The sequence below is a fragment of the Gallus gallus genome, chromosome 25, assembly GCF_016699485.2.
Source record: "Gallus gallus isolate bGalGal1 chromosome 25, bGalGal1.mat.broiler.GRCg7b, whole genome shotgun sequence".
In the NCBI taxonomy this organism is placed as follows: domain Eukaryota; kingdom Metazoa; phylum Chordata; class Aves; order Galliformes; family Phasianidae; genus Gallus; species Gallus gallus.
In genome coordinates, this window is record NC_052556.1 from 1,239,156 (window position 1) to 1,257,521 (window position 18,366).

Here is an 18,366-nt window from a genome sequence, read left to right on the forward strand (position 1 = left end):
GCACAGGATGTGGGTAGGGGACGTCAGCCAGGGACAGCCCCTTGCTCAGAGCTCCCATCACCTTAACTCTGCCCTCCCAGCCTTCCTCCCCCCACAGGTGCTGAGCTGAGGTTACAAAGGGCCCTTCACTTCTCAGCATCCATTGCCAAGAGTGAGGGTTGCATCCGGGGACACCCCTCAGGTGAAGCCACAGCCCCAGTCTTGCAGGAGACTGACAGCACCATGAGAAGCTCAGGGCCATCCTCCTTCAACCCACCCCCATGTTTCCCCTTGGCCCTGACCTCCCCTTGCTCAGGGTCCATGTGAGCAGCCACGGTCCCTATGAGTTTGGCTGCTGCTTCCTTCGCAAGAACTTCTGGGCTTTGGCTGTCCTACAGCCAGCCAAGAACTAATGGGAGTTGGGGGAGGGAGAACAAGAGAGCCTTTGGCTTTGTTCTTCACTTCTGAATTTCCCAGTTCCCTTCTGGCAGGAATTGGTATTCCTCCTCACGACCACCTGGGCTTCTCCACTGCGATGCCCACACACCACAGCCTGCAGGAACCCTCAGGATTCCCAGGTCTGCTGTTCAGCACAGCACTCAAGGAGCAGTGAATGGCAATGGAAGCACAGTCAACTGCAGCACCCCCTCCCTCCCTGTGCCCTGAGATGCTGTGGTTGAGGGGGGTCTGTCCCTGTGCCCACCCCAAGAGCTGAGCTGCTCCCAGCTCCGTGCACGGTATGGAAGGAGGCTCTGAGAGGAAGCGTTTGGCAGGAGAGGAGGTGACATATTGTACAAAGCCACCCGGGACCACACTGGCCTCTGCTTGTCAGGGAAAACAGGCAGCGTTAACCCTGGGGCTGCTGGGGCAGACCCAGCTGGAGTAACTTTTATACAGTGAAGGGCTGCACACCCAAAGCATGGGTGGGAGAGCTTTTGGGGGAGTCCCTGCCACACACTGCCATTGCTAAGGGATGCTGTTGGGGCATCATCACTTCTGCCCCATGAACCCCATCTCCAAGCACGAGGTGTGAGCACATCTACCTCTCCAGCAAGGGCCCTCTGCAGAACCAGAGGTGCTGAGCTGCCTTTGCTCCTGCAACAACCCTACTGCTTGCTCACAGCAAAGCCTCCTCCAGCAGCTTTGGGCTGTTCCCTGCAGCAGAGATCCTCCAACATCCACAGGGCTGGTTTTGGTGCTGCTGCTCTTTTCCAGAACTGCACAAGTGCAGTTGGTAAAGTGGGCAGCTGCCATCTCCATCACGCCTGGTTTGCAGCCGCTGGTTTGCAACCAACTGCTGCAGCTGAGGGCTGCAGAGGGCACGGGGCTCTGCATGGATGGTACAAGGCCTTGCCAACCACATTGCAGTGCACAGCTGGAGCTCAGCCAGGTGATGCTCCAGCCCTTGGAGCTCCAGCCCAGGGCTCGAAGCCTCTTTGAGCACTGTCGGAGCATGTGTTAGAAAAGGCTGGCCGTACAAGCTGCACACACTAGTGTGTGCACAAGCAAAGCTGGGCTACAGGACACCTGGGGAGGTGGCAGAGCATGGCCCAGCACCTCTCAGCACATGTCTGTGTGCACACCCGCGTTTCCCTGTGCACATGCCCATGTATCAGCAGCCCCTGAGCCATACAGAACACCCCAAGCCTGACTTGTGGCAGATCCTCTCCTCTCCTCTCCTCTCCTCTCCTCTCCTCTCCTCTCCTCTCCTCTCCTCTCCTCTCCTCTCCTCTCCTCTCCTCTCCTCTCCTCTCCTCTCCTCTCCTCTCCTCTCCTCTCCTCTCCTCTCCTCTCCTCTCCTCTCCTCCTTTGTCTCCCTGCCTTTTATTGAGTGCAGGTTTTGTGAGCGGCCGGTGACAGACGGCCCCGGTGCTCGATAACCAGACAATCTGTCACCACCACCACTGACAGCTTTCACAAGGAGCCCCTTTCCTTTCATCCTTCCCAGTTCCCTTTGCCTCCGCTTGTCCCCCTTCCACACGTGCTCTCTGGCTTTGTTCCCCCTAAAAGCCAAATAGCGACAGAAGCTCCTGATCATAATATTGCTCTAATCGAGTCTGTCATAATCGGATCCAATCTAATTACGTTCAGATCCCTCTCTTCTCCTGACTCTCTCTATTGCCTGTCCATCTGTCCCTCTCTTCCCTTCCAGTCTTTGTGTCCATCCATCTGTTATCTGCAGGCCTTTCTCCCTTCCCATCATCTCCCTGGGCCCCTGCCCCATTCGCAGCGTGGCCGCCCCGGCCCTTTCCTCCAGCGGCTCCCTCTCCAATCCATCTCTCTTAAAGGCCTCTCCATCAATCCATTTAGCAGCAGCTCCCTGCCTCCTCTCGCCCATCTGCTTCTCCCTTTCTGCTGGCTGCGAGATGCAGAGATGCTGTTTTGTTTGTATGTCGATCTTGATTAGCCCCAGAAACCTCTCTGCTGGAGCCGTGCTGGTGCTGGGGAGGGATCACCTGGGCAGCAGCGTGCTGGAGGTCCTAAGCAGCATCCTCCATCCATGCAGCACCCCGCACTGCTCATGGGCTGGTTGTGCAGAAGGAGGATGGCCAAGGCACAGGGATGAAAGGACAAGGCCACGGGAGCACGGGGCAGGCAGGGAAGGAGCAAGTTGGAACCACTAAATGGGAGCTTTCCCAACAGCTCCTCTCCAGCTATCGCCAGGGTTTTCCCATACCCTTCCCAGCAGCAGTGGGTGCCAGTCTGTCAGAGACAAGGGCAGCAGCAGAGATGGACCCTGGGCACAATCCAGCCTGGCAACTCCTATGACGTTATTTGCAGTATTCAGACCCTGATTTTAAAACACGTGTTGGGCTCAGATGCCCGCTGGGTGCCAGCCAATGACCTCTGCTTTGCTGCAGTGGTTACCCCGAGCTGAGCTTCATCTCCTTCATCTGGACTCACTTCTGCTCATTAGGTATGACACAAAGTTGTTGATGATCACAGCAGTGGGAGTACTGGAGAATGACTGTAAGCACCGTCTGGGACACAGCCTATTTTAGCTGCTGATAAAACATAGAAAAATTATTTAAGAAGACACCAATTTTTTTTTTCTCCCTGTCTCCACTGCTTCCTTCTCTCAGAAGCCAAACAGCCCTGGCTTTGTTCTGGATATTAATTAACTTTCCTGCCTCTTAATATTCTGGAACCATAAAGTTCCCATGAGCTGGGATGCTGGGCGCTAAGAAAACACACATTTCCTCTCCTTTCTCCTTGTCTCATTGACTGTCACCCCCATATGCCTCCCCCCTCCAGGCACGAGGGCAGCTGCAAACCCTCCTCTCTGGGCTCAGCCCCAGCCCTCTGCCTCCTGGGAGGCAGCTGAGTTCAGAGGTCAGGAGCGTCAGTGGCATCTTCTTTTTGTGCAGAAATCCCTGGTAGAGTTGAGTTGGGGAGAGAGCAGAGGAAATTGATGCTTGCAAAAGATGCGTGGCAGGGGAGTGTCTCCGTGAGATGCCTGGGGGCTCTGCTGCAGAGCCAGCATGTGCCAGCTGCCCTCCTCAGCAAGGGGAGTCTGTGCTCCCCCCCCCCCAAAGGAAAAGCTCGTCTGGGCTTTGATGTTGCTGGAAGTGGAATGGGGAAAATGTCTTCAGAGCAGAGCCTGGATTACCGCCCTACCTCAGAAGCAGGGCAGGGGTGGGAGGTGGATGAAGGGTCTGTGGGGAGCTCAGTAAGGACAGAGCTCACTGAGCTGGGCAAGGCAAAGAGGTGAAGTAGATTTCGAAGGCAGACACCCCTGGGTTCCTGGCTTAGCACGCCGTAGCAAAATGACAGGCAGCAGGTAGTGAGTGAATCACTGCTCTCCAACCACATCGGGAAAGCTGGTTCCAGCACTGGTCTTCTCCAGGGCTGTCCTGCCACCACCAGGCTCACCCGAGCTGGGCACAGGGAGATGGGAAGAGGTGCAAAACTGTAGCTTTTGCCTCCAAGAACAAACAGCACAAGGTGCAGACAGGCAGCTGCCCCTGGGAACTGCTGCCCCAACCCTCACCGGCGTCAGCAGCATGTTTATTTTGAGGAGCAGTTCAGCAAGACTTGCAAGAAGTTGCATCACTTCTTTTTCCCCTGGAAGGAGGCTGCAGAACTTGCTTCTCCCAGGCTCCATCCCTTGGGGGTGAAATTGCTCGACTACACAGCAGTGTTCTCCTTTTTCTCCTATTTATTTGGTCAAGCATGGAGCAGGAATGAGCTTGCAGACCCTCTGCCCCACTTAACCAGCAGAATAAGCAACCTGCTGAATTCAATGCCTAAAAAACACCAAGGATGCCAAGTGCTTGGACAGCACTCAAAGCTGCCCAGCATCTGCGTGCATCAGGAAGAACAGGTTAGACCAGGAATGATGTAAAACAACTTCAAAACGTAGTAGTTCTGGAAGAAATTCAATACTTATGCTTTGGAACAACAAGCCAAAGTCTGAGAGAGAACATTTTTCCCACTACCTGAACTTGATTGTAATGCAGCAACTGCATTGGAGGGAGCTTTTGTGACCTCCAATGACACTGCTGGAGGAGTGTTAACCTCTGTCATTGCACAAAGTTTGCTAGAGGTTTCTCAAAGCCAGAAAATAGGGAATGTTCCTATGAATTGTTCACCTACTGCACTTTGTCCTCCTGGACCACCTATGGTGCACGTGTGATGCTTGCTGCAAACCTTCCTTACACCAAGAGGGTGCGCCACTGTGAGTGGCAGCTTCAAAAGAAGGGCAGACATGAGCAGCAAAGTTGTTTGCTTTCCATATGCTTTGCATAATTCCCATGCAAACTTATCTAATTATCACAGAAAACAGGCTTTGAACATGGGAATTATCTTGCTTGCATCAGCCTACCTCAAGGAAGGCTTTACCACCAGCTTCGCACTGTCACCCAAAGCAGCAGCAGCGTGAATGGGAGCAGAGATGAGGTCCCTGACTTCAGCTTTGCCTTACTTAGCCTGCACCCATCTGAATGCATGCAATTGCACCTCAAAAACTCACTAATTTTGTTCCTATTGCAAAGATAAAAATAAATCTACGTTTACACCAACACTCAAATGACTTTCCACATTTACGTACTCAGCAAGCCCTTATTCCCCATTGCTTATTAGCATTAGGGATGCTCTAATTAATGCACATAATCTCAGGAGTGATGGAGAAAAGTGTATCAGGGGAGTTATCAACTTTAAGGTTGGCGCAGCTGAGGACAGCTGCTGCTTGCTGTATGAGGATAGGAGGAAGAATGGGGATGTGCTCAGCTCCAAACCAAAGCAGCTACTGCATGTTGCAAAGGAAGATAAACAGGGAGTCAAGCTTGTTTCATTTTCAAACTAGGGACATGCACCTACTGCAGATAACTGTACTCACAGTGAAGGCATGGGGAGGATGGCTTAAGAGTGAGCCTTTGCAGGGATAAAGCATGAACTCTGGGCTTAAACCAGCCAACAGCAGCTCCCTAAGGGGCAGCAATTTACTTGCCATACACAAAAGCAGCAAAGGCTTTCCCAGTCCCAGCGGAGGGGAATGAGCTCTCCCAAATCCACTGTCAGCTCTTTGTTTGGAGATCAGCAGTGAGACTGAGCAACTGAATAGGTCATATTGATTCCAGCTCCTCCTGGCATGCCCCATATACAATCTGGAGAGAAATGCAGGTGTGTTTCCATACAAAACAGGATTTCATTCTCTACTACATGAAAAGTAGCTCCTCTGTCACCAACATTAGCTCTACTCCAACAAAACACCTCTGTATTTTAAGTACTGTTCAGCTCATGGTCTCGAGAGCATCCCTCACCTCTGGGAAACAGGGCAGGAGTTGGGCTCATGCCACAGATGGGAATGGGCACTGTGAGGGGAAGGGCAGGGCACAGAAACCCAGGCAGAGACTCACTCCTGTGGCTCATTTACTTCCCAACGAATCCAGCAATCCCCTTTCTTCCCCACCCCCTTTCATCCTACACTCAGGCCCAATTCCCAGAGGAGGGGAGGCTCAGATCTGAGCAGTACAGCCTGATCATGAAAAGCCAGCTGAGCAAAACTAATTTACTGACCATGGCAAAACACAATGAGGAGGGCTGGAAGCACACTGATGGCTACTGCCTCTCCTTTCACCCCTCTGCTCAGCGACACTGCTGGCACCATCGGTTTGAAGGAAACACAAATCTATGATGCGAGGTAAATTTTGGGCTGACAGTCGAGCGAAGACTTTTGGTGTTCTCCAGCATTGGCAGCACTATGGAAAATGTGTCTCTGCCACAGTGGCTGCCAGCTTAGCCCCTTGCTTCTCCCGTCCTCTTGTCAGCCACTGATAGGAGGGCTGCTCATTGCACTGTCCACAGGGAGACCTGTTGGCCATCTGAGGAGTGGCATAGGCACAGACAACAGAGGCAGCTGTTTGCTTGCCTCGCCAGAGAGCAGCACGGAACAAAAAGCTGGGAGTGGAAAATGGGGCTGGGAGTGGTGAAAGGGTTTATTTCTGTTTGTGTGGGGAAAATGAGCAAGGAGAGGAAAAAAAAAACAAACCCAAACAGAAACCTTAGTGGAAATAAAAGCCCAAACCCACGCATAGAATCGAGATCTGAAATTAATTTGTTATGTAAAGAAAATATAACCAACTTACCTTATGAGGGGGAGAAAATGTACTTTACAAAACTCTTTTCAGATCACACGCTGCTTTGAGGTCTTCTATCTCACCTGAAGCATGTTCCAGCACAGAAATAGTCAATAATTTAGGGGAAACTGATTCATTCTGTCCAAAGATGAGAAGTTAGAGGCTCTGAAAACCCTTACTATAAAGAAAAGATGTCTCCATTTAAACTGAGATTTCAGTTTCTTCGGTGCTGCTAGAAGAAATGAAAATACATCAGGCACTGAAACATTCAGCCAAGTATCAGGAAGTTTTCCTGATAGCAAGATGCATTAGCAACTGGAAAAAGTCTCCCTCAGGGAAGCACTGAAAGTACAAGGTCTGAATTACTTTAAAACTCCAGAGTTTATGTCTAGTTGAGAAAAGACTTAAACACAATAAGCCTGCACAGCCCTCTAGGGAAGGGAAAATGATGCTGGCTTTAGTGCTCGTCAGCTCTGATTTCTGTGATTAATCCTCCCTACCTGTTTTTGAGCTCCTCGCTTTGGATGACAGCACTATCACATTTTTGAATCAACACTGCTGAAGAACAGGTGAATTTTCACATAAAAGGAACAAACAGGAATGGCTGAGTGCCTGGTCAGTCATCACTGCTGGCCCTCAGAGCCCAGTCCTGCTGTGAGCATACTCTTTATTAAACATGTTTAATATACCAGTGCCTAAAATCAACCAATTTCGAGGCACCACCATAGACAGCACTGCAAGGAACGAGCAGCCATCCCTGCCCTGGAGAGCTATCAGCCTATGTTGAAACAAATGCTTAGACCAAAACATATTGCAGCATCCACTGATTTTGGTCCTTTGGGCAGCAACTAAAGATAATGCAGGCAATGGGTTAATCTGTAAGCAGAGATTTTTTTTTTTTAATTAAACAGAACTATTTATATATATACAAAACCCAGAAAATATTGCACCATTTAAAAAAAAGGATATTTTACAACTAATCATGTGTTAAACACGCTTGTCCTCCCTGCACTGTAGTATATACACAGATTCACAGCAACTGTTGGACGTTAGCAGGCAACCCGTGCTATTGGACACCATGGAAATGCACTGGTCCACACATATCCCAGAGAAAATACCCCTCCCACCTTCACCCTCATGTAAGGAACACGTCCATTGCTTTGTCACCTCGATGGCATTCAGGAACAATCCTCTCAAGTCTCTCAGAATAAGGACAAATTAAAAACAGAAGGCTTTGGGAACTTCTCAGTCACAATTTCTTTTGGGCTTGATCGGCACGGTTTTCTGGTAAAGTCTCTTACATTTCAGGGATCAGTCCCCAGAACTCAAGCATGGAGGCTCTGGAGCGAACCATTTCCATCCCTATCCAGAGAGACGGGCATTCCAGTGTAGTTTTATCTTTGATATTTGTAATCCAAGGACTAAGACTTCTCATGGCCCGAGAGCATCTTCAGTAAGACACAGCCCCAGGGTCCCGAGGGATGCTAAAAAGTACATCTGCTTTGGCGTTGATAAAATGTGTGGCGATGAGAGAGAGGACCAGAATGGCAATGCCCACAACCAAAGTGATTATCTAGAAAGGGATGAGAAATACTTAGCATTGTTGCAACAAAGATAGACAAAAATCTCACAGAAGTTTTATCAAATGGGGGTCTCTGTCAGAAAGCCACAGAGAACACTCACTACTGAGGCACTAGTGCAAACTCACCTCTAGCTCCTTGCTGGCTACCAGAAATATTCGGGCACGGATCTCTTTCCATCGACTCTCTGTCCACGTGGAATACTCTGTAGATCCCCATTCCCTCAGCTCAAAGGCTGGAGACAGTGCTTTGCTCAGGCGAACAGTTGACCGAACGCAGTAGGGGACTCGTGATGTTGAGTTAGGGTCCAGGGAACCCTGCACCCATGCATAGTCATACATCTGCAATGAAAACAAGACATTAAGAGACAGCAAGGCACTAGCAAATAACCAGACTGTCTTCTGGTAAGAGACAGAAGGGTTTTTCTGACTTGTTCTCATTGTCAGGGGATCCTTTCATTTACTCCTCCTCTGCCCTTCAGCGTCAGAATGCTTCCTTGTTGGAAGATTTGATTCAGTTCTCCCATGTGTGATTATAGGCAGTACAAAACAATCCTAACTAGCTTCCTTCCTTCAAAAGCAGAAAAATTGATCTGTTTTTGTGCACTCTAATGGCACTTACTTCTTTCTCAGCATTAGGTGTTTTTTCAGGGTTCAAGCACTCTTCCTTGGTGAGGTTAACAACAGTGCCTGTGAGGTTGGCCAGAACATACTGCACAAGGTAGGTGGTGTTCACAGGGCTGGAAACAGCAACGTAGTGTTGGGGAACTTCATCACCTGGAACAGTCAGAGAATTGGAATTGATGGGGAAAATGCCAGAAACAGTGTTAATGCGGAGCTTTAGAAAGTTGTCAGGTAATACATGGGGTCAAACACATCCCTGTGTTCTTCCCTATGTTGCTTACCCAGAATCCCTTTCAAGTCTGGTTTAATGATGGACTGAAACCAGGAATTGTTCATTTTAATCAGAAATCCATAGAGCATTTGAGTGATCTGGAAAGAGATGTAAATTGGTTTATACAAAGGGGATAGAACACAGCACCTTAATGGCTTCATCTCTCAAGATTATTTGTCACAGAATACACTTTCCACTACAGAGACCAAGAGCATAGCAAAGCAGAAACTATATGCCACAACTGTACGTTATGTGAAAACAAGAGTTGCATTCCAGATCCAATGATTCCTTAGTTGATGGCACACATTGCCATCTCACCTCAATTTCCACTTCTTTGCCCTGAGATGGAGAGGCAAGGAGCTAGAGAAGAGTGAAAGTTTTTTCATTCAGCTGTGATGGAGAAAGGGGGGAGAGGCAAAGCCCTCATGGAGACAGACAGGACAGCATGCTGTGTAAACACACATAAACAGAGACAGAAGGGAAGTACGTGAGGGCTCATCATAGATGCCAGGGACTCAATTCCATCTGCTCGTACCGTTTTTGGATCTGCCTGAATAGCAGAGGTGTCGTTGGCTCCCCCTGCAAGCCGGTAGAGAGCACGGGCGACCACTGTGGCAACTTCTGCCAGAGACTGCAAAGGAAGAGTACTCTGTGTTAATCAAGATAGACAGACCCAGCAAAACAATTAAGAGCAAGCCAGAACCTACACATCCATCAACATGCTTATATCGCACCAGCATTTGAGTGCCCACTGCCTTTGTAAATGTACAAAGCATTCCCACCTTCTTTCTGTCTTTTTTGGAAGCAGCTTTCCCCCTCTCTCCATGAGCCCACCTGCAATCTGGCCCTACTGAAAGCCCCATCCATCCCAGACAGAGCAGCTAAAGAAAATATAAAGTTGGAACCTTGGCTGTGTCTGTGACATACTCCAGGGTCTCCTCGGGGCTAAGCCCCTCAGGGTATTGCATCTGGATGTTCTCTGGAGTGTCGTACATACTCTGGTAGTATCTGAAAAGAAGAAAGCAAACAGAGGTTGGGGGAGGAACAGAAAGAAACCACAGGGCACAGAATTCAATTCAGAGTATGCTTAAAGCAAACAGTGGGAGCAGTCTCCTGGGAGCAGAGAGACAGCTCTGCCAAAGCACTGCCCTGCCACACGCTCCTTAAACCATTTAATGAGGCTTTATAATTAACTTGGCCCTTCTACAGCTTCTCCCATCTGAGGATCTCCAAGCAATTTACAAGCTGTGATTAGCTTTCAGGTGGGCGACAGCCCCATCTATTAAATGGATAGAGAAACTGAGGCAAGGACAACTCATGCAGAAGGTCTCATGGGAAGAGAGCTTTCAATGCAAGTCATGCTAGTGGATTTTATTAATGCCTTATTTTGAAGGCAGTGAGGAATGCCAAGTGAACTCTAGGAGAGATTTACACCAAAGTGTCTGCAACACACACAGCTGAACTGGGAATTGCATGGTCTGTGCACCTGACATTCCCAAACAACCTGGGATTGAGCTCCCTAGCCTACAGCTAGTCACAGACCAGGGAAGTGTGCTGTCCTTCACCTCAGCTCCTCCTGTGCCTTCAAAGCAGTGCACATTTAGAGCTAAAAGGGAAGAAAGGGAAGCTACTTCCTTTTGATCATGCCAGAGATTCTCAGTAACAGAGAAGGGTAGAAAATGAAGGCAAAGAGACAATTTGAAGAGTTTGGATGAAGGGGAAAAGTCAAGAACAGAAAAAATGAAAAGGGGATGTCTGTCCTCTACCCCACAACCCCATTTCCAAACTTGAAGTGAAGCAGATCCCCAAGCAACACACAGTAATAGGGTCATGTGAGGTGAATGAAAGTGCCCTTTCTAATGCCTGGGGCTTTCTGCCATCACAAATAGAAAGCTATATGAAAAAAAAAAGAAAAAAAAGAAAGAAAAAAAAAAAGAAGCATCTAGCTTCTGGAAGAACAGATGAGGCTTAGGCACGCTCAGTTGCCATTTGCTCACCTCTGGCTCCCAGCCAGCTGTGGGGAACATTTTCTGTACAAAACTGGATTTCTTTCGGTTGTCAGAATAATTATGTTGCGCTTGTTCAATTACATGGCACACGTTTGCTCCTCCACTCCCCCCGGCCTGCTGCTCCACATGTGCTGGGCAGCAAAGCCCTGGCAGAGGCCTTGCAGGAGCTGGGGCTGCCCTCTGCCGGCCCCATTGCCTCTGGCCATGGGGCAGCCCACAGTAGTACCTGTTCTGGAAGGAAGCCTGATGGTCGGACAGGACCACCCCAGGGATGTGCCGGGCTCGAAGGAAGCGTTGGAATGAAGATGGGGGAAGAGGCTGCGAAAATCCAACTTCCTGCAAAGTTACATTTGCTCCTACGCTGCTATTACTCAGAATATCGAGCAGGTTTTTAACCTGAAAAGGAGAGAACAGCACCATTCCACTCTTTTTGTTTTGAATGTGCAGTTTTTCTGGGAAGTTTAATGTCCTGAACATTTGTGAAATGCTAAATGATCCCCCAGCATTTTGGTTAGGTGAATGACTACAAACTGCTTTCACTCACCTGGGGCTCAACAGTTGCATTCAACCGAGAGACGGGGTCTGTATGCATCCACAAAATGGAGCCATTCCTTAGAGCCACCTGCAAGAAAAGATACAAGAAACAAAACACCTTCAACACATACTAGGACATGACTAAATCCTGTAGAACGGGGAAATCCAGATCGGAAAAAAGAACAATGACAAAAGCAGTGAAAAAGGATGGTTGAGAAAACCACACCTAAATTATCACAGAGAAATAAAGAATCCAAATATCCCCCAACTCATCTCTCACCTGATTCAACTCCACAAAAGAATGGATGTTCTCCAAACGGAGAGGAAATTTGTCTTTTTCCATATCGTACACCATTCGTGAGCTGCCAATATAATCAAAAGTCTCCTGCAGCAAGGTAATAAAAAGAAATAAGAGAAAATCCACACATGACTCACATACAGATCACTGCTCAGCACAATTAACAGCATCATTCGAGAAGATGAGGTGGATCAAAACCAAAAGTTCGAGGGCTAATTGCTGCATCAAGTACTTCTGAAGGTTTGCATAGCCTGACTGACACCAGAATATCAAAGGAAATATCATGTTGTAGGCAGAAATGCAGCAAAGGACAAAAATGAAGGTAAACAGCAAAAAAAAAAACCTGCAGATAGCTACTGGATTGCACAAGCAAGAGGTATGGAAAGAAAGTCAGACTTCTGTGAGTACTGATAACTCACAATGGTACTGAAAGTGAGTAATGCCTCTCTAGGCATTACTACACCCTCTACTTTGGTGTACAACCCCTCTGATTCTGGGAAAGCAGAATAGGAAGTCTGGGAAAAGGGCAAATCCTCCATTCCACGAATTAAATATATGAAGCTCTCCTGGAAGGAGGGGTATCTGTTTCCCTAGAAAAAGAAAGGGGAGGCAAGATGACCTCAACAGCTTCGTCAAGGGAACTGCAAGAAGCTGAGCACTGCCTGGAATGAATCAGTGCCCCAAAGAAGAGAATCCCCATGACAGAAAAGGACAGTGAAGTCAGCCAGCCACCAGACTTTCCTCTTGACTATTATACAGCCAAGTCTTATCACTCCACTTACATTCTGGGAGCATGACAGAGAGTGTTTGCTCTACAGTGCTGTACGCTCAACTCCCTGAGGGAAATTCTGACTAGGGATGTATGTGCTGGGGAGGGTGAATGAAGGGAATCACATGGCCACAGCATGGGGCTGTGGGAGCCAGTTTCACAGAGCTGCACAAAAGAAGCCATCAGTGTAGATGCCTTCAGGGGAACATCAGCTGTTGGCCATCAGTCCCTCCTCCACAAGCTTGTTCTGTTTTTTCCACAGCTGCCAACTCCTGTGCTGGGCTCTCAGAAATGAACTACATTTTGCTGCTGTCAACACATATATTTTTAATCTAGTTTTTTTTTCTGGGCTTCATTTCAGAATTTAAAGCCTAGCCATTGATGTTCATTCTGAATGGGAGTGGGACAGAAAAGAGACATACAGAGAAGCACCCTGGGAAGAGACAGGAGGAAAAGCTAAGTTTGACTTATTCATCCAGAATGAACTGTGGGGCAGAATATGCACTGCCCCATTGGAAGCTCCATCTGTTGTTGTCATCCCAATGAAATTAAGATCCTGTTCTCACTAGGGGAGTGGAGAGAACCACGGTGTGGGGATGCAGATAAATGACTTTGCACAAAGAGTAGGAAAGAGTTCATTTGCAAGGAGCCAAAGGCTGATTTGCTATTCTGAAACAAGCCAAATGGTGGAGTGATGCTGCTGCTCTTACCCCTTGGAAGAAGGTGAACATTATATTCCTTTGCAGCAAATGAACATCTGATGCCTTATGAAGGGCTTCAGCAGCAGCCAAGTGGGTCACAAAAGAGGAGACAGCACTCTCTGCCCCAGGTGCAATGTTCCAGAAGAAGGAATGGCTGTCAATCTGTAAGCATGAACAGCAGGAATGAGAAATGTGCAAACAGATGAATACTGTACTGGGAAAGCAAATCTGCCACCTCTTTTTAATCCCACTCATCCCACTGATAAGGGGAAAAAAAAACAAACCAAAGCATCCTGCCCAATGAAACCTCAAATACCAATTGCAATAGCCAATTCAATCCAAACAAAGGGCAGGAGCACAGGAAGAAATGGAAAGTAAGAGAAGTATATTCTCACAAGACCCTACACTCACATCATCCCATAATCCTTCCAGTCTACCCTCTGCAAAACAAGATTAAGAGATACTTACTCGTGTAGCAACCATAATAAACTCCTTCTTAGGATCGACCTTTTCAGATGCATTAATAGGATGCAAGGTGCTCCACACATTGTAATCAAGCAGAGGATCACATACAGTCTCTAAGAAGCAGAAACAATATTGCTTGAAAATTGAGATTATGGCAGAGAGAAGTGAAAAACAGTCTTGCTTGTCAGCTGTAGCTCATCAGTTTTATCACGACAAGGAGAGAAATCTGCTCACCTGGATTAATGCTGAAGGTGTTTTGGATGGAGTTGCGCCTCATGCAGGTAACAGTGCTGGTGACAGCATGCATGTGGGAAAAAAGCTGCATGGCACACAGAGGGTACTCAGGGCCAGATCCATCAGTAGGGACATTATGGTCTTGGTAACACTGGACAGAAATAAACATCATCATGAGGCTTAGTTTGTCTGTAATAGTATGATGTACTACCTATAAAGTTGGACCATGTATTTTTACTGTAGATGTCAACATCTGTGCTGAGTTAGCTCACTTTCTGGCCCCTTTCCTGAACTGTGTGGCAGCTCCCCTCTCTCACTGTCTGGGTAAGTTAAGTACCTGCTTAATAACTTGAGTCTCGTTGGCATCTTCAAGTAGAAATATGGGGAAGTCAAAATCCTCATATGAAAGCCCACTCCCCACAGGATTCCACACAGTCCTATTGCAATGCGCGTACTGAGGGCCATAGTCTTTGGAATAGACACCTGGAAACAGAAAGAAATGGGCAAATCTGAGCCTGCAGAGAGAATAACAAACCACAGCAAAGGTAGGGCCTGCTGAGAAAATGGCAGCAAATACAGAATGAGCATCATTATGGGCTAGGGAACCAGCTGACAAAGCTTAGACATGGAGCTGGTCACTGTATGAGGCAGAGTGGCAGAGTCTGAGCACTGTGCCACGCATGGAGAATACGAAACATGCATGCTCAAAGCCATCCCATGCCAGGAGGCTGGCAGGAGCACTCAGTGAGCATTTATCACATGCTGAGAGAGCGGTGGAGGCACACAGAGAAACATTATATTCCAAAAGGAGGAACATACTAAACAGCATTTTCTGAGCTCATCATGTGCTGGAAATACCCCTAAGGCATCTGTAATGTGCCAATCGTTTTAACACCTAGGTACTGAGCAAGCAGCATGAAGGCAAAGAGACAGCAAATGTCAGCACAAACTCATCTCAGAGTTTGCACATCATCCTTCACAGCTGTGGAGAAGGAAGTTCAGTGCTAACTACAGAAGGCAGTTTCTCTCCACACAGTGCAAGATAGCAAATTAGCTGCATGAAAAAAAAAATAGTAAAGTGAAAACCTAACTGAAATCACACAAGGAACTCAGGCAGGAATCAAAAACAGTACCAAATGGCCCAGAGAGTTTAACACGTTTCATCCACTTTATGGAAAATCAAGCTTTAATGACAACGTGTGGAAAAAGTATGTGTTTCAAAAGTGAAAGAAAAAGAAACTGCAGCAAACCTTGGTCAGACTGCATAGTGACTTCATGCTGGTTTAGCCAGCTTATCAGTCTTCCCTCAAACATCAGTCCAGGCCTCACTAAGAACTGATGAGATTCCAGCTCAGACCAGTTACTTCAAAAGGACATATCAAGCAGGTTATCTTAAATGAATTTTGACATGGATGTGATCTTGCAATTTCACGTACCCTTTGCACTTCTTGCTTTGACCTTACAATGTAATGGCACCACTTCTCCCCCCAGCAATAAGAAAGACTTAACATTTCCTTACCAAACCCATCATTGGGGCACTTCAAACCAGGAGAGAATCCCTGGGGAGGGCTAGGTTTGGCAACAGACACTGCAAGGCCTGACACTCGTGAGGTTCCCTTCAGCTGCTGCATTACCTTCCTGGAACAGAGAAAATATAAGTGATATTTTGAATTCATTAATGAGAAGTTACAATCCAAGACATATCATTGCTGAAACAGACTACAGTCAAGCACATGATGATGCTTTTGATCAAAATAACCACCACGTTTCTTTCTCCTCACCATTTGAGAACTGTGTTAAGATGGCAACAACCAGAAAAATTCAACCACTTTCCTGCTCTGCCTAGGAGATGTAACAAACACTAATCATGTTGTTTAATGAGTTTTAGGAAAAGCTACAGCAATGATCATGGCATTAGAAATTACACAGAACAGAGCTCTTCTGACCACCAAACCATACACTGAAGATGCAAACTCAGGCAATAAAACACAGTAAAAACAAGTGTGCCCTCCTCATTGTACTTCAGTACAGTCAAAGACGATTTTGCCATCTCTCACTTGAAAAATGACATTTTTTATCATAAAATTGTGGATCCACATTGGTCCTCTAGGCTCCTGTCACCTAGGGAAGATAAAAACTATGACAACTGACCCGTTGAAGAGGTTTCCATCTAGTAATATCATGTAAGGTGGGTGTGGGCCATCAGCAAGCACCCAGTTCAGGTCCTCCTCCTTCTCGACCACATGTATCACCCCTGTGTCTCCACTGATGGAGGCTGTGGAAAGAGAAAGTACCTTTCAGGTTTCACTGGATTCTACTTCTTTCACACCCTCAACAACCCCAAAATAATAAGGCAGCATGGATCAAAGAGCTTTAAGAAAGAACAGCTGATAGGAGATGACAGTTGGAGGAAGCAATTTGGTGAAGTGGCACTGTTTCACTGACTTAGGACAGAAGAAGGAACAGCAGTTCTCAGGAAAAAAAAAAAACAGTGAACAGTGCAGAATAGAAAGCAATGGAAACAAGCTCCAAGCTTTAAAAGCCTGCTTTGTTTGAGCACTGACTTTAGCTAGAGGCAGTAAGGCAGAATACAGCAGGAAACTGAGGCCTCAAGATAGAAAAGCACAAGGGGAAGAAAGGACCTGCCTGCCTCAAGGACATAGTCACAGCAGCTGACCATCGTGAAGGGCTAAAGATTGCAAATTCAGAAACTGGGAGCTCAAAGAGAGCTCAGTGGGAGGCCTGGAGGTGCATAGGGAGAAATAAGGGCAAAAGATCATGGCCACAAAAGGGATGAGCAACCAAGTAGGTCTGCCTGCTTGTCATTTCGTCCCATACCAAAGAAAGCAGAGGGCAGACAAAGCACTTTTATGGGACTCCACTGATACAAACAAGCCCCACAGTTAGCAATGGCTATCATTGGACAGTGCTCATGATCAGGAAGGCAGAACCCCATGCTCATGTCTGCACTAACACCAGGCTCACATCAGAGGGCAGAAGTCAGGGAACAAAGCACCTTGGGCTACCTGTCAGGCTAAGTGCAGCTGTGCTGCCCTGCAGTGGCCGCTGACAAACTCTGCTGCAGGGAGTGGCTCAACCAGGAAGCAAAATTCAATTACAAATTAGCAAAACATTGACTAAGAGGAACTCCTATCTACACACAGTAACTTCAGCAAGGAGTACTATGTGAATTGGGTTCCCTTATTTTTCTCCTCATTCCTACCAGCTACGCAGTCCTCTTCCTACACCTTAATATGACAAAAAACATACAAAGTTAGCAAGTAGTGCACAAGCAGCTAAACCAAACCCTCCAGTTCCTTCAGATGTCGCTTTCTCAATTCTTCATACTCTGTCCCTTTTCTCTCCTAACTTGTTAACACCTAACACATTCTGCATTAGGTTCACACCTTTGCCTTGTACCCCAGGATGCTGGCTGGACACAGATAGCAGAATCTGGAGCCACGATGCTGTGTTGTGCCTCAGCTTTGTCCTGAGCAAGCACTTAACTGTGCACACTGAAAATGTTGCACCCTGCCAGCCAAGGCATGGATTTTCAAGCGTGCAGATTCTCTTAAGGCCTACTCCTCAATTTAGAAGAGACACATCAGTTTGACTGGAATGGGATTAGAAAAATCAGCAAATAGTGATGAGAACACAGGCAATGCTGATTCAGGCAGGACAGCAGCATTATATCCCCTCTGTCCGGACACGTCCGACCCAAAGAGCATCTCCAGCCTCCACAGCTGTACTCACACTGGCAGCCGATCTGGTGTGTAGCATTCAGAAGACGAACACACGGCGCCGTTTTGTTCAGGGGGATGTAGATCTTCCTCTCAACCGAATTCCCCTCGCAGGAGCCTGAGGATAAGACACAGGCCCACCTCAGGGAGGACAAACCAGGAGCTCCCACACCTCAAAGCCCTCCCCAAAATAGCGTGTGTGGGGATGGCGTTGAACCCCTCCCCAAGTAGGGGGGGGAACAGGAGAGGGCTACCAGTACCCCACCTCTCAAAAGACAATCTCAGCGAGGGGTCGGCCCCAGACCGGGTAGGCCCAGCCCTGTCCCTCTCCCAGCCAGCCTCACCCGCCACCAGCAAGGCGAGAAGCAGCGCCGGCAGCGGCCCGCACCAAGCCGGGAGCGAGATCCAGCAGCTCCCTACAACAGCCGTCATTCCCCGCCTGCCCCCGGCTCTCCCCATCGCCGCAATCTTCCAGGCCAGTTCCTCGAGCGCCACCGCGCATGCGTAGCTCCGGAAGCCGCTCTGTGTCAGCGGAAGGACCGCCGCTCGATGGCCGGAAGCGGAAGTGGGGGAGAGGATACTTCC

The 18,366-nt window shown here is 47.9% G+C and overlaps 1 protein-coding gene across 1 annotated transcript; it reads right to left on the bottom strand.

Moving 5' to 3' along the window:
* Nucleotides 1-7,428: 7,428 nt before the first annotated feature.
* Nucleotides 7,429-18,267, bottom strand: NCSTN (nicastrin). Its single transcript, NM_001004413.3, has 17 exons — nt 18,126-18,267; nt 17,795-17,899; nt 16,193-16,316; nt 15,561-15,679; nt 14,379-14,524; nt 14,042-14,192; nt 13,811-13,920; nt 13,352-13,504; nt 11,855-11,959; nt 11,585-11,662; nt 11,267-11,436; nt 9,937-10,039; nt 9,567-9,662; nt 9,042-9,129; nt 8,759-8,913; nt 8,266-8,478; nt 7,429-8,130 (listed from the first exon to the last, which is right to left on the bottom strand). The coding sequence occupies exons 1-17, from the start codon at nt 18,238-18,240 to the stop codon at nt 8,008-8,010; spliced, it is 2,154 nt and encodes a 717-aa protein (NP_001004413.3). The 5' UTR covers nt 18,241-18,267; the 3' UTR covers nt 7,429-8,007.
* Between the last annotated feature and the right edge of the window lie 99 nt (nt 18,268-18,366).